The sequence below is a fragment of the Hibiscus syriacus genome, unplaced genomic scaffold (assembly GCF_006381635.1).
Source record: "Hibiscus syriacus cultivar Baekdansim isolate YM2019G1 unplaced genomic scaffold, ASM638163v2 tig00110621_pilon, whole genome shotgun sequence".
Lineage (NCBI taxonomy): Eukaryota > Viridiplantae > Streptophyta > Magnoliopsida > Malvales > Malvaceae > Hibiscus > Hibiscus syriacus.
The window spans coordinates 2,811,260-2,827,647 of NW_024062802.1; the positions used below are offsets into that span (position 1 = coordinate 2,811,260).

The 16,388-nt window shown below is 33.5% G+C and overlaps 1 protein-coding gene across 1 annotated transcript; it reads left to right on the forward strand.

Moving 5' to 3' along the window:
• Positions 1-13,524: 13,524 nt before the first annotated feature.
• On the forward strand, positions 13,525-15,744 carry LOC120136175 (O-glucosyltransferase rumi homolog). Its single transcript, XM_039152283.1, has 5 exons — positions 13,525-13,810; positions 13,892-14,409; positions 14,482-14,671; positions 14,755-15,027; positions 15,097-15,744. Exons 1-5 carry the CDS (start codon positions 13,658-13,660, stop codon positions 15,445-15,447), a joined length of 1,485 nt encoding a protein of 494 aa, XP_039008214.1. The 5' UTR covers positions 13,525-13,657; the 3' UTR covers positions 15,448-15,744.
• The last annotated feature ends 644 nt before the right edge of the window (positions 15,745-16,388 follow it).

A 16,388-nucleotide genomic window follows, 5' to 3' on the forward strand; every position in this document is an offset into this window, starting at 1 on the left:
CTTGGATTTTGTAAGACTCAAAGTATTGAGAATACCTAAAGAAAAGATTTTTTCTACGACCGGGTTCATTGAAGCACGAATTATAAATGGTCATATTAGGATCATCGGGATTGAGATTAGGAATTTATTGGATAAGAGGTGAATTTGGTGGTTGGTTTGATCGACTAGAGGATAGCCTAGAACGTTTGTGAGACATGATTTAAGAAAATCGAAATAAAAAGAGTAACCTACAATTTTAAACACATGTATGCAATATAATCAATCCCAAAACTCAATTGAGTTCGCAATATTTCAAGGTTCAAAAAAATCCTAATGGGCAATTTTGAAAAATAAGTTTGAAAACATGGTTTGAAAGTCAATATACGTATAATTTTCATAATAAAAACATAATTAAATCAAAACAATTATTTTTTTTAAATTTCGAAAATCTCAAAAATTTTGATAATTTTGTGTTTTTGATGAAATTAGTTGTAGATTATAGTTCTAAATCAATATATAAGCAATGCCCAATCACTATTTCAACCTAGAACTAATTAAAACTAGTCTTATGTTCAAAATCAATAAAATAGTGAGTTTAGAAAAATTACATTGAAAATTGAAGATTGAGTAGATTTTGATGTTGTTTGCACGATTTTAAGGATACTAGCAGGTTTAGAAGATGAAATATGATGAAATTCTGACTAGAAATCGTTGTTTTGAAGCAATGTGGAGATTTGGGGAGATAGAGAGGTTGAAACGGTGGCAAAGAAGAGAAGAGAGGGTTTGAGAGAATGAGAGTTATCTGGGCATTTAAAATACAGACCTCGTCGGGGTTATTGATTCCCCTTCAAGGGGGTATTGATTCCTCCTGCACTAAAATTCAAAAATATGTATTTTAAACACTCAAAATGCTAAATTAATTTGCTCTTGTGGTATTGACAACTCATATATTGAAAATTAATCATGTTCAATTAATCAATTTTATCCTTAAACTACATTTGAACATAAAATTAATTTTCACTAAGAATCATAAACTCTCCCTAACTAAAAGCAAAGAATGCAATAAAAAATTATTATTATTATAAGCATTTTTCATTTATTCTTAAAAGTGCTAAGATTAATTTAAACGTTAAGTGAAGATAGGTCAGTTAAACCTAATTCTTTCCTAAGTGTCCTAAATCTTTTTTTGTCTAAAGGTTTTGTAAAGATATCCGCTAATTGGTGCAAAGTATCAATAAATTCTAGAACTACATATTCTTTAGCGACATGGTCTCTAATAAAGTGATGTTTAATTTCAATATGCTTAGTTCTAGGGTGTTGGATGGGATTTTTAGTGAGGCAAATAACACTAGTATTGTCACACTGGATAGGAATGGTACCTACTTCAATTCCATAATAAAAAAGTTGTTGTTTCATCCATAAAACTTGTGCACAACAACTATCGGCTGAAATGTATTCTGCTTCAGTGGTAGATAATGCAACACAATTTTGTTTCTTTGAAAACCAAGAAATCAACATATTTCCAAGGAATTGGCAAGTACCAGATGTGCTTTTCCTAACTAATTTTCATTCTTCATAATCTGCATCAGAGAAGGAATGCAAGCTAAAGCTAGAGTCTCTAGGATACCAAAGTCCTAAACTAGGAGTGCCCTTAAGGTATCTAAAGATTCTCTTAACAACTAGTAAATGTGATTCCTTAGGACATGATTGAAATCTAGCACATAAGCAAACACTAAAAATAATGTCTGGTCTACTTGTGGTTAGATAAAGCAAAGAGCTAATCATTGACCTATATAATTTAACATCCACACATTTACCTCTTTTATCTTTGTCAAGCTTTGTTGATGAGCTCATTGGAGTGTCATGAGGTTTCCCATTTTCCAGTCCAAACTTCTTGAGCATATCCTTGACGTACTTAGCTTGATTGATAAAGATGCCATCTTTTATTTGCTTGATTTGGAGTCCCAAGAAATATGAGAGCTCCCCCATCATGCTCATCTCAAATTCACTTTGCATTAGCTTAGAAAATTCTTGGCAAAGAACATCATTAGTAGAACCAAATATTATATCATCAACATAAATTTGAACTATTAATAAATCTTTACCTTTATGTTTTAGAAACAATGTAGTGTCAACCTTCCCTTTTGAAAAAACTTTTTCAATTAAAAAATTTGACAATATTTCATATCAAGCTCTAGGAGCTTGTTTTAAACCATAAAGCGCTTTTGTCAATTTAAAAACATGATCTAGAAATTTTGAATCTTCAAAACCAGGAGGTTGTTCCATATACACTTCTTCTTTTATAAAACCATTTAAAAATGCACTTTTAACATCCATTTGATATAATTTAAACTTATTAAAACATGCAAATGCTAATAACATTCTAATTGCTTCCATCCTAGCTACGGGAACGCATGTATCATCATAGTCTATGCCTTCTTCTTGAGTATAGCCTTGAGCTCACTATATTACCACTTTCATCAAGCTTATTCCTAAATACCCATCTAGTACCTACAGTAGACTTATTACTAGGCCTTTCAACTAATGTTCATACTTTACTTCTCTCAAATTGATTTAACTCTTCTTGCATAGCCATAATCCAATATTCATCATTTAATGTTTATTTAATATTCTTAGGCTCTATGCATGAGATAAATGCCACATAATTACAAATATTTCTAAGAGAAGATTGAGTTGTTACCCCTTTGGATGAATCACCTAATATTTCACCATCCTTGACAAAATTGTATTCCCTTGGGTAAGAAACTTCCCTTTCTTCAATGGTTGGATTCTCGAGAGGATCTTGAGTTTCTTCATCTTTCGTTTCTTCTTTTGATGATGATTCTCCAACGTCATTTATGTTTATAATACCTACATCATAATTCACACAAGAATCCTTCCTCGAAAGGGGATTATCATCGAAAACAACATGTATAGACTCTTCTACAACTAAATTTCTTTTATTAAATACTCGATAAGCTTTAAAATTTAAGGAATAACCTAGAAAAATTCCTTCATCACTTTTAGCATCAAATTTGCCAAGATTGTCTTTACCGTTGTTTAAAACAAAACATTTACATCAAAAAGGATGAAAAAAGCTAATGTTAGGTTTTTTATTTTTAAAAAGTTCATATGGAGTTTTCTTCAAAATAGGCCTAATCATTACTCGATTAATAACATAACAATGGTATTTGTGACTTCCGCCCAAAAATATTTTGGCAAATTATTTTCACAAAGCATGGTTGTAACCATATATTCTAAAGTTTGATTTTTCCTCTCAATAACTCCATTTTGTTGAGGGGTTCTAGGTGCTGAAAAATTATGGCTAATACCATTAGAATTACAAAATTCAGTAAATTCAATACTTTCAAATTCAGTTCCATGATCACTCCTAACACTAGTTATAGAGTAACCTTTTTCGTTTTGGATTACTTTTGAAAACGTGATGAATTTTTCTAAAGCTTCATATTTAGTATTTAAGAATAGAACCCAAGTATATCTAGAATAGTCATCTACCAATATAAATGCATATTGTTTTCCACCCAAGTTAGTAGTTCTAGATGGCCCAAAAAGATCTAAATGGATCAATTGTAATACTCTACTAGTGGATACGTCATTAATAGATTTAAAAGAAATTCGCTTTTATTTTCCTTTAGCACAAGCATCACATATTTTATCATTATCAAATTTTAGTTTTGGCAACCCTCGAACTAAATCTCCTTGAATTAACCGTTGCAAAACACTCATACTAGCATGTCCTAGTTTTCTATGCCATAACCAACTATCATGCTCATCCTTAGCAACTACGCATAAATTAGTCATATCTATAGAATCTAAATGCACCATGTAAATGTGTCTTATTCTATGACCAACAAGCATAATCCGATTAGATGCAATGTCAATGACTTTACAACCATTAGTATCAAACATGACATTGAATCTTTTATCGCACAATTGACTAATACTCAATAGATTATGCTTTAATCCATTCACATATAAGACATTCTTAATTTGTATGGAAGAGGTATTACCTATAGTGCATATACCTTCAATGTGACCTTTTGAGTTATCACCAAAAGTCACCTCTCCTCCATTTTTGGCGTTGAGCTCTATGAATCGATTTTTGTCTTCGGTCATGTGTCTTGAGCATCCACTATCAAGGTACCATGAGTTTGAATTTGTTTCCCGTGACTTGTAGCAATGCTCCTTTTCCTACAAACATAGATTAATTTTTTATTTTTGGTACCCAATTTCTTTTTGGGTCCATATTCATTAGTTTCCAAAATTCTAGTCTCCTTAAGTATCCATTTGTGTAGGATATCCTTATCTTTAGTAGTAATGAGTTCTTTAGGAACCCATATACTTTTAACGATTTTTCCATTTAAGGTTCGTTGAGGACCTCTATGATTGTAGTTTCTAAAACATTTTCTAACAAAGTTGGATTTTGAATTTTCTCATTTTTCAAAACGTTTTGATCCAACTTTATCAAAGAAGCTTTAAGATCATCAATTTTCTTTTGATGATCATCATTGACTCTTGAAAGTAGATTATGTAAATCGATATTTTTCTTTTCAAATTCATTTAATTTGATTTGCAATTCTTTGATCTTACTTTCAAGATCATTGTTGGTTTTGGACATAAGACTATTTTCACTTTTTAATTTTGAAATATCATTTTTGTATTTTGAAAATAAAGTCTTATAATCCGAAGCCAACCCATTATAATCCTCTAATAACTCATCATAAGATAATTCATCCGAATCGAATGAGTTAGAGGTTACCTTAGAATCTTCCCCGAATGCCATCAAACACAAGTTTGCTACTTCTTGTTCTTCTTCATCGGAACCTTCTTCATCGCTCCATGTAGCCACGTGAGCCTTGTGCTTATTCTTTGATTGACCCCTTCTCATCAATTATGGACAATCATATTTGACATGCCTCGACTTTTTGCATTCATAGCAAATGATCGGGTCCTTCTCTTTTTGGTTCATTCTTGAAGCCTTCATTTCGTTTGAATTTTCTTCCTCGGTTTGGCGTCATTAATTTTCTGAACCGTTTGACAAACAACGCAATTTCCTCGTCATCTTCATCTGAATCACTATCATCCTTTATTGATTTGAGAGCAACTCTCAAGTTCTTCTTTCCATCTCCTTCTTTGGCTTGTCTCTTTTCTCGAGGTTTTCCTTTTCTTTAAGAATCATTTTATGCGTGAGGAGAGAGCCAATAAGCTCATCGAGAGTCAAGGATTTTAAGTTCTTAGCCTCGATGATCGCCATCTTCTTTGATTGCCAAGCTTTTGGAAGAGAGTAAACTAACTTCCTTACAAGTTTGTCATTTGGAATGATTTCTCCATATGATTTGAGACTATTAACAATCGTGGAGAATCTATCCGTCATAGCTTTGACATCTTCATTCGGTTTCATCCTGAAATTTTCATAGCTATGAGTTAGAAGACTAATTTTAGATTCTTTTACCTCGTTTGTGCCTTCATGAGTGACTTGTAGTTTGTCTCATATTTCCTTGGCGATTGTACAAGATGAAACACTTCTGTATTCATCCGGTTCAAGAGCATAAAAGATAATATGGATGGCTTTGGAGTTGAGCTGGAACATTTTTGTCTCTCATTTACTCCACAATCTCGGGTGAGTAGAGGGTTTGATGTATCCGTCTTCTATGACATTCCATGTTTCCATGTCACTTGCTTGAATGAAATACATCATTCTATTCTTCCAATAAGCATAGTTAGCTCCTTTGAATAAATGAGGCTTGTTGACGGGCATTGAATCGAGAACGAAGTCAGAGTTTGAAGCGCCGGCCATTGATGACTTGAATATCGATGTAACTCTTCCCGGATCTACTCAAGAGGCGATTAAACCTTTAAATGAGTCAATCACTGATACCAATTATTGAGTTAATCGATCGACAGAATCGGCCAAGAGGGGGTGAATTGGTAATTAAAAATTTGGTGGAAGCTTTTGCAGAAAATTGAAAGTAATTGCACAGCGATTTAGAGTGGTTCGACTTTCTCAACCAAAGTCTACATCCACTACCTTAGCTATCCACACCAAGGATTTTCCAACAAATTCACTAATTTGTTCTTTCTTTTGAGGCCAAAGAGATAACCTTACAACTCCCTCAAGAATATACCTCAATTCTTGAGAACACTCTTTCTCAAAGAGAATATTACAAATTCACAAACTTAATGAAAAACCTCACAAGGAAAATGTGTTTGTACAATTCTAGAACAAAGAAAGAACACTCAAGAATAATACAATTGAGCACAATAAGTGTTCTTGAAAGCAAAAATGAATATTGAATGAAATAGGCTTGAAAATGCTCAAACTTGAGGTTTGATGCTTTCTCTTTGATTCCCTCTTGATTATTGTTGATTGATGTTTCTTATTGTTGATTAATGGCTTCTAAGCTTGTTTAAATACTCCTTCAATTGATTCTGAACGTTGGGGATGATTAGTGGAGTCAATAGAGCCGTTTAAGTGTGAAAACAATTAATAAAATTGATTGGAGCGTGGGGGGAATCAGTACCCCCTCATAGGGAATCGGTTCCTGCAGTGTAAAATTCAAATATTTCGACCATTAAACAGGGGGAATCGATACCTCATGGGGGGAATCGGATCCCTCTGAGCAATCTGTTATTTCTCGGAGCCAAACCATTCAGGGGGAAATCGGTACCCCTTGGGGGGAATCGGTTCCCTCTGGGCAATCTACCCATTTTAGTTTGATTTTAATGAAGAAATGATTTTTGACTCGATTAAGGCGCGAAATACTTTGTAAATTTGTTTAAAAGATTAAATCATATTTTTTACATTTTAGTAAGGATTAAAATGAACTTTGAAAGACTTGGAGTAATTTTTGATATTCGAATAATTATATCGAATATACTTAGAAAATCTTTTGTAAAATCTTAAAATTTATTTAACTTAATTTTTTATATCGAAACATCAAAATGTTTTCAACACAACCAACTCTTGTGTATGCCACCAGACGTCGGGATGACAGAAACGAGCTATAGGTTATCGCAGGAACATTTACTATTTATTTTGTTCCATACTTTGCATTATTAGACAACGACTCCACCCACTCTTATGTTTCGAGTTCTGTATCCCAAGACTCTTAGATTCTAATTGAGGATACCGAGAGTGTTGTTATTTTTATGAGTTCAGTCGGATTGTTAGTGTTTATTAATAAATTATTCAGGCATTGTCCTTTGGAGGTTCAGGGTGAAATTTTTCTTGCCGACTTTATGGAGCTTCCTTTATAGGAGTTTGATCTCATTCTGGGGATGGATTAATTGAATGAACCCCGGGTCAATCTAGATTTTGAGTACAAGAGAGCTACTATGAAGACTTTTGATGGTCATACTGTTATGTTAGTTGGTGAGCATTGAGGCTACTTTCTAATATAGTATCGACTTTGGTTATCAATCAGATGATTCGAAAGGGGTATGAGACTTTCATTGCATGTATCTTGAATATTAAAGGCTATTTGTCCAAGATTGAGGATATTTGTGCAATTAGCGAGTTTCCCGATGTCTTTCTTAAGGAGTTGCTAATGTTATATCCGGATAGGGATGTAGTGTTTTGAATCTTCAAAACTTTGTTCTTCTAATAGGTTCGAGTAGAAACATTAGTCCAAAAATTATGGACTCTGGTGCATGTATCATGTAGAGTTCGAGATTGAGACTTATCCGTGTTCTGCTCCTGTTTCTATGGCACCATATTGTATGGCCTCGAAGGAACTTAAAGAGTTGAAGGTTCAATTGCAGGAATTACTTGATCGAGGTTTTATCAGATATAGTACCTTACCTTCGGGATTTCTAGTCTTGTTTATGAAAATGAATGTTAGATCGCTCAGACTGTGTATTGAATACCGAAAGTTGAACAAGTTGACAATCAAGAATAAAAACCCATTGCCCATGATTGATGACTTATATGATCAATTGCAGAGAATTATTGTATTTTCTAAGATTGATATTCGTTCAGGGTACTATCAATTAAAGGTAAAGAGTTCAGATATCGTGAAAAATGTCATCTACACTCGATATGGGTATTATGAGTTACTGGTTATGCCTTTTGGTTTGAAAAATACTCCGACAATTTTTATAGATATGATGAATCGTGTATTTCAGCCCTATATATATTAGTTTGTAGTGGTTTTCATTGATAATATTCTGATCTATTCTCAGACTAAGACAAAACATGATTCGTATTTGAACATTGTTATGCAGACACTGAGAGAGCATCGTCTGTATGCCAAGTTAAGAAAGTGTGAATTTTGGCTTCGGGATGTGTCGTTTCTAGGGCATATTGTTTCTGCGAGAGGTATTCAGGTCGATCCGAGTAAGATTAAGGCCATTGTGAATTAGAAGTGACCCAAGAATGTCTCTGAGATCCATAATTTCGTGGGATTAACCAAGTATTATCGACGTTTTATCGAGGGCTTCTCGATCATTGCTGCTCCTTTGACGAAGCTGTTAAGGAAGAATATTTCGTTTGACTGGGGTGATGCACAACATGAGAGTTTTGAGAAATTGAAGACAACTTTGAATCAAGCTCCAATTTTGACTAAACCTGAGCACGGGAAGGATTTTACAGTGTATAGTGATGTTTCACACTCTAGACTTGGTTGTGTTCTAATGCATGAGGGGAGGGAAGCCGCTTATGCATCATATCAGTTGAGGCCACATGAGTGCAATTACCTAACCCATGATCTAGAGTTGGAAGTTGTGATCTTTTCTTTGAAGATATGGAGACACTATCTCTATGGAGAGAAGTGTTATATTTTTACTGATCACAAGAGTTTGAAGTATCTTTTGACCCATAAGGAATTTAATCTAAGGTAACGTCGTTGGCTTGAGCTTTTGAATGACTATGATTGCGAGATTGACTATCATCCATGTAAAGCTAATGTTGTTGCGGATGCTTTGAGTCGGAAGATGATAACTGATCTGAGGTCTTTATTTTCCAGGATGAAGTTATATGATGATGGTATTATGTTAACTGAGTTACAGATTAAGACGACATTGGCTGAGGAGATCAAGGCCAAGCAGACTGATGGTCAATCTGATAGGGTGATTCAGATTCTAGAGGACATGTTATGGGGCTGTGTGATTGATTTTCGTGGTAGTTTGGAGGACTTTTTGCCCTTGTTTGAGTTTGCTTACAATAACAACTATCAGGCTAGCATTCTTATGGCACCGAATGACGCACTATATGGGCATAGATGTCTTACCTTGATCTATTGTACTGAGTTACGTGATAGAAAGACTTTGGGACCTGAGTTAGTCCGAGAGACTAAGGTCACCGTCAGGTTGATCCGTGACCGCCTGAGAGAGGCATTTGACAGGCAGAAGTCTTATACTGACCAAAGAAGGAAAAACATCGAGTTTGAGGTTGGATATCAGGTCTTTTTGAAGGTATATTCGTGGAAAAAAATGATGAGATTTGGGTGAAAAGGTAAATTGAGTCCGAGATTTATTGGGTCATATCGTATTTTGAAGAGAGTCGGATCTATTGCATATCAGCTCCAGTTACCTCCCCAACTCAGGCGTATTCATGATGTCTTTAACGTGTCTATGCTGAGGCTTTATCGTCCAGACCCTAGTCATTTTATTCATATAGAAGATGTTGAGTTGAGGCCAGATTTATCCTATGATGATGAGCTTGTTCAGATTTTGGATTTAGATGAGATAGTGTTTAGGAGCAAGGATATACCGATGGTAAAAGTTCAGTGGAGTAATCGTGGTCCAACATAAGCTACTTGAGAGACAGATGAATCAATGAAGACTCAGTTTCCACATCTGTTTGATTCAGGTAAATTTTGAGGACGAAATTTTCTTTGGGGGGAGAATTTTCAAATTCTAATATTTAATTTAAAATATAATTAATTTATTTAAGGAATTAAATTGAATTTTTTTGAAAATTTATGGGTTAATTTTAAATGTTTAGAAAGTTTAGGGACTTAGTCTTGAATTTTTCAATTTTTGGGCTATGGAGAAAAATAAAAAAAATGGAAATATGTGGATGAAACATTTTGAACCCCTAACCTAATGCATAGTCGACCATAATCCTACCATCTAAGCTAGGTTTCTGTTTAAGATATTTTTAATTATAATATATTTTAAACTTATCGAGCTTGTTTTAATATCCCAAAACTTACCCCCATTTTAGATTTTAAACCCCAAATCCCAAAATGTAAACTCACAAATCCCTAAGATTAATTGTCGGCCCCTCAACGATTCATCGTCGTCCGGGCACCTTGGAGTTCACCGCTACCTTATGTCGACCAAAACCCTTCTTGTCTGTCACTGAGATTCATCGTCGTTTGCCCTGAATCGGTGTTAAACCATTCAACGAGAACCCTAGCTACCGCCATTGAAATTTGTCAATTTCGATCGATCTAGTCAGCGTTGCTGCTCACTACCCTCACCGTTGCATCCCTCGTATAAATCATAACAAAACTTGGGTGGGTTTGTCAGTTATCCATAGTTGCTCCGTCATCCGTCGCTGGTAAGAGTTTTGATCGCTTTTTATTCGTTTTCATCATGATATTGGTTCGATATTGGGTTATTTTAGAATTAAATTATTAAGTTGCATATTGTGGAGTGATCGACCGTCCTCAATGACCCCTGTCGCCGCCGCAAGCGCCACAATGTACCGTCAGTGCGCATGGGTATTCTTGGTCGGTCCAAGAGCCTTCTGGAATCGGTCCAGTCAAATTGGATCGGTCCAGTCAGACCAAACCAGGTTGAGCTAAGTCAACTTGTTGACTTTGACAAAAAAAACAAATTTTTCGAAAAGTCGCATTTTATGTTTTTCAACGTTCTAAGTCCAAATCTGAAGTTCGTGTTATCAAATTTGAACCTGAAAGCCTCTGAATTGACTGTCAAACCCAAACATGTATATTTCCTAGAGTATTTTATTTAAGAAATTAAATTAAGGTTAATGACTAATCTAAGATATTGTTATTTGAAGGTAAACGAGACTCTCCCGACCGTTCAACAGCTTGACTCAGCTCCTCTTAATTCTTTCGACCCCGTGAGCCAGTGATTACTCGTATGATCCGTAAACCCTAAGAATATTCGAATTAAAATATTATTTCGATAATAACTTTGTTGCATTATGAATTAGGTTCGAGTACTGCTGCAGAGTGTGGCGAGGTAGGTGCTCAGTAAACTTGTCGACTGGTCCTTTTTTGCCAGATGTGTTCCCTATGTGTTATATGATTGTTTTATTTGTTTTGAAATGTGATTTACCAAAGTTACTTATTTACTGAATCTTTTAACTGCTTGATATTATGATTTACTGATTTATTGGTTTACTATTTATGAAATATGATTATTTGATATATGTTATCTGATTACTTATTTTCACTGGGAAATATGATTATGTCGATTTATGGATCATGGAATTTACTGCTTACTATGTGAACTATTTTATTGAGATACTGCTTGGTGGAGGTTTTACTTTGATCATGCTAGTAATTCCTTATAGACCTAAGGTGACCTTTGGGTAAGCTTCGAGGCCCCAAGAACTTTTTTGAGTAAGCTCTCAAGCCCCAAGATACTCCCTTAGGTTGGCCCCTATATTCAATGGGTATAGGATAAGTCCTTATGGATGCAGTGTAGGGATTGCATTACGGTGTACGGATAGGGTAGTTATGAATTTTTAAAATATAAACCTTGTTGTTACTTTATTTAAAGTATTAAAGGATGTTTTGAAAATTTCAATGTAAACCGTTAGATCTAGTCGTAACGTATAGGTTGGGTATAGGGTTACATTTACACTTATATGTCATTATTTTATGTCATTCAAAATAAATTGATCAATTATATAAAAAATTATCATTTTTTTCATTTTTATATAACTCGATATATTATTAAATTTATATTTTAAATTTATATATTTAATCAGCATAAAATAAAAGTAATGAGACAAAGAAAGTATATGAGATAAAATAAAAATATTAATACTCCAAGCTACTTATAGCATAAATTCTGGTAAGCAATGGGAAAGGCCGACACATTAGATATTTTCTTTCTTTTTGTGGAGGAAAAGCTTAACCAATGGAGCAAGTTGAGATTTGACTTGTATATTAACATTTTTTTTTGTCTTTGTATATTAAGGTTGTCTTAATCCTATATTAAAGTTATCGTAAAACAGAACTAGATGTAGTAATAAGTAAAAACACATTTGATAACATTGTTAAAATGTTTTCCGCATGTACGAAATATATTCTTACATTAATCTTTTTCATCGAATTATTCGTGATCTAACTAGTAAAATAACTTATTTTACTTATTTTCATATATTTTAAGAATTAACTTTTATTCCTTTTTATGTAAATATGAAAATAAATAATTACTTAAAAATTAATTATAAATGAATTAGTATATAAACAATAAAAAATGAAGTGAATAACTTTTGCTTAATAAAATAATTTTTGGTGAAGGACTTGAGAAATTGGTTCAAAGAATAATACTGAGTTATTCTCCAAAGATACCTAAAGTGAAATAAACTAGGGTAAAATACACATCAAGTTACGAACTTTTGGTCTGGTTATAAATAAGTCATTTAAAAAAATAATTTAACTATTTAATTAAAATATTATTACAAAATTTTTTGAAGTTAAAACTAAACAAATATATTAATATGACGTGTATAATAATAATTTTAGTTTATACAACTTATATAATATATTAATTTCGTTATAATTGAAATAATTTATTAAAATTAAATTTCATATTTAAAAGTTCAATCAATTTAATCATTTTATACGATATTATCGAAATAAGCGAGTTTATTAAATCAAAGTAGCAATTAAATAATTACATTCTACCATATAATAATAAGTTACTCTTAAACTATTATTATACAATAAAATTAATATAATATTTATGAGAAAAGAAAAAGTAATATAAGAGAAAAAAAATCTTAATTGACATAATTTTTTTAATAAAAAGCACTGAATCTAAAAAACTATTTTAAATTAAGATAAAATTAATTGAACATATAAATTTTAGAAATAATAAGTATTATTATATTTAAACATATTATTATTTCGTTTTATATTTAATGATTTATATTTATTTCTAATAATATTTTAATCAAATAACTAACTTATAACATTTAAAAAACAGTTCATTTATATTTAACTAACATTGAGTGAGCTGATATTTATTTTATCTAACAAAATAGTCCAAAATGAACAGTATGAATGCATGTATACTGAGGCACCATGAAATCTAGATTTATTTATAATTATTATTTATTTTATTAATGATATCTACTCTTCTTATACAAAATTTTTCTATTATATATATATATATATATCCATCCTAAAAGTATATGTGAATTCATCACTGAATATGAATATTTTTCAAAACTCTTAGCATTTCATTCAGCATCTTTTATCTCACACTCTTGGAGAAAAGTAAAGAACATATCGACTTTAACAATATAAAATAATGGTGGCCCGTATTTCTTTCCTCAAAGCTCGTCGTTGTTATTGACTTATGTGTTGACCCGGAACTCCTTTCAGCTTGAAACCTTTCCTTTCTACAAACTCAAGAACACTGCTGCAATTTCTAAGAAGAAAAAAAAAGATAAAAGAACAGGTCCTTAAATCCTGGTTGCGCGCGTGAGCTTTTGAATACAGCTTCCATGGCGGAGCAAGGTAAAACTGGCGATGAAGTAATTCATGGTTGCTTTTCAACGGTTGGGCTTGGACGCCTCAAGGGTTTCGCGACGACGACGACTACCTTCATATTCTTCTTCTTCCTCGTTGTTATTGCAGCTCTGTTTTGGATGGATGTTGTAAGTCATAATTCTTTCTTTTATGAATAATTTTTGAAAAAAAATAATTTTTATTACAATAACAAATTAATTGTTTATCAGCCAATCATACGAGGGAATCCGTTTAGTTTTACTACCTCTGAAATTCATCACGAGAGGATTCCATTTCCTCTCACCTGTTCCGGTTCAGTTAATTACACGTCGGTGGTTAAGCCCAAAGAATCATCGGCCAAAACTTGCCCGGACTATTTCCGGTGGATCCACCAAGATTTAAAGCCATGGAAAGCTTCGGGAATTACAAAAGACATGATCGAGAGGGGAGTACCGAGTGCGGATTTCCGGCTCGTGATTGCCAACGGAACGGCTTATGTGGATAGATACAGACCGTCGTATCAAACCAGAGATTTGTTCACTTTGTGGGGCATTCTGCAGCTTCTAAGGTTGTACCCTGGAAAAGTACCGGACTTGGACCTTTTGTTCTATTGTGGAGATAATACTGTGATCATGAAAAGAGACTACAAAGGACTGTTTGCTAAATCATCGCCGCCGCCGGTGTTTCATTATTGTGGAGAGAAGGCGGCGCTGGACATTATATTCCCTGACTGGACCTTCTGGGGATGGTAAAAGAAAACACTCAAATGCTTACTTCTACTGCAAGTAACTAGCTAATCATGTTTGCTTTGTTGTGGCAGGGTAGAGGTTAATATAAAGCCATGGGAGGAGATCTTGAGGGCAATAAAGGGAGGGAGGGAGAAGGTCAAGTGGGAGAAGAGGGATCCTTATGCCTATTGGAAGGGTGCAATCACTTCTAGAGATAGGTCTCATCTTATGAAGTGCAACCTTTCACACACTCATGATTGGAACGTTCGGCTTTATTTGCAGGTAACTTCCGAATCCGAAATCGGATAAAACTCGGGCAATGCCAAGCCAAATGGGGTGACTCTCTGGTTTGTTTATTGATTCAGGATTGGGGTAAAGAAATCGGAGAAGGATTCAAGCATTCTAATTTGGAAGATCAATGCACCCATAGGTATAAAATTTATGCAGGAGTGACATGGTCTGTAAGTGAGAAATACATAATGGCGTGCGATAGTATGACCTTGATGATAAAGCCTAAATACTACGATTTCTTCTCGAGAAGCCTCGTGCCGATGACGCATTTCTGGCCGATCCAACGCAGAAAGAAATGCAAGCATCTTAAGTTTGTAGCTGATTGGGGCAATAATCACACTCATGAGGTACGTATTCTCAGAAAATCGATACATGGATTGCACAGAATTCAATCATTTATATATGTGAACTTGCAGGCGCAGGCCATAGGGAAAGCAGGAAGCAAATTCATGGAAGAGATGGTGGCAATGCGAAATGTGTATGATTACATGTTCCATTTGTTGAATGAATACTCGAAACTCTTGAAATTTAAACCGATTATACCTCCGAACGCCCAACGGCTCTGTGCCGAAACCACCGAGCAAGGTTTAGCTAGAGAGTTTATGTTGCAGTCGATGGTGAAGTCTCCTAGTGATGAGCTTCCATGTGCATTGCCTCCGCCATTTGAGCCTAAAGACATTCAAGCTTCTTTCGACGCAGAAAAGAATATAGCTAGGCAAGTGGAGACTTGGGAGACTGAATATTGGAACAAAAAAACTAGACGATAAGAATTAAACTTTATGAGGTGACGGCCAAGCTCTCTCTCAATTCTCAAGTACTGCAAGAGCTTTCGATTCTTCAGGTTTACTCTGCTTACGGTGGTGATATAGTTTTTGGATCCTCCACTGTAGGCGGTGGTGTCTCCGTCGTTTCAGCTTCTGCCCGCATCCTCATCCTCTCGCCAATCGCCATTATTTGATCGGTGTTCCTGTAGAAGAAACCAAACAAATTTATATCTGAGGTTGTGATCCAATGACCATTTCATGTATAAGGCCTCGTTTCTCTGACCTCTTAATCACAGACATGATAGCACTGTTGACCTACTACAGAAACATCAAATGTTTTTTTTCAATGTAATATTTAAATTATTTAAATTTTATTTATAAATTAAAAGATAATACACAATTAAGTACATTCAAATTTAAAAAAACAAAAACAAAAATCTTGTCCTCCTAGAAATGCATTTAGTTCCCTAAATGTAAATTTATAATTGGTTATTTCATATTGATATATGCTTACAATCACTTCAAATATGTCATAGATACCAAGAAAAATAATTGATTAACGTAATTACTCTACTTTAAATTTTATATTCTTCTGTCTGGAGATTGTCTACTTTTGCTATATTTCATCTTTATTTATTTAATATGGCAATTTTTTTAAACAAATGATTATGTTTTTAATGAAAATTCTTATTAAATAATCATTCTTTCAAGTATTGATGTGATAATTCACGTATATTTTATTAATATTTTTTAATTTTTAATCAAGCGTGTATGTAATTATTGATATAATATTATTTTATTGAATTTTATATTATTCTTCTACAAAGTTATTTTTATAATATGAAAGCTATTTATTAGTATAATAATTTGTCATCTTGACAATGAAATATATACGTAAATTGTCATATCAATGAGTGGGAATTTTAATGATTCAATTATTATTT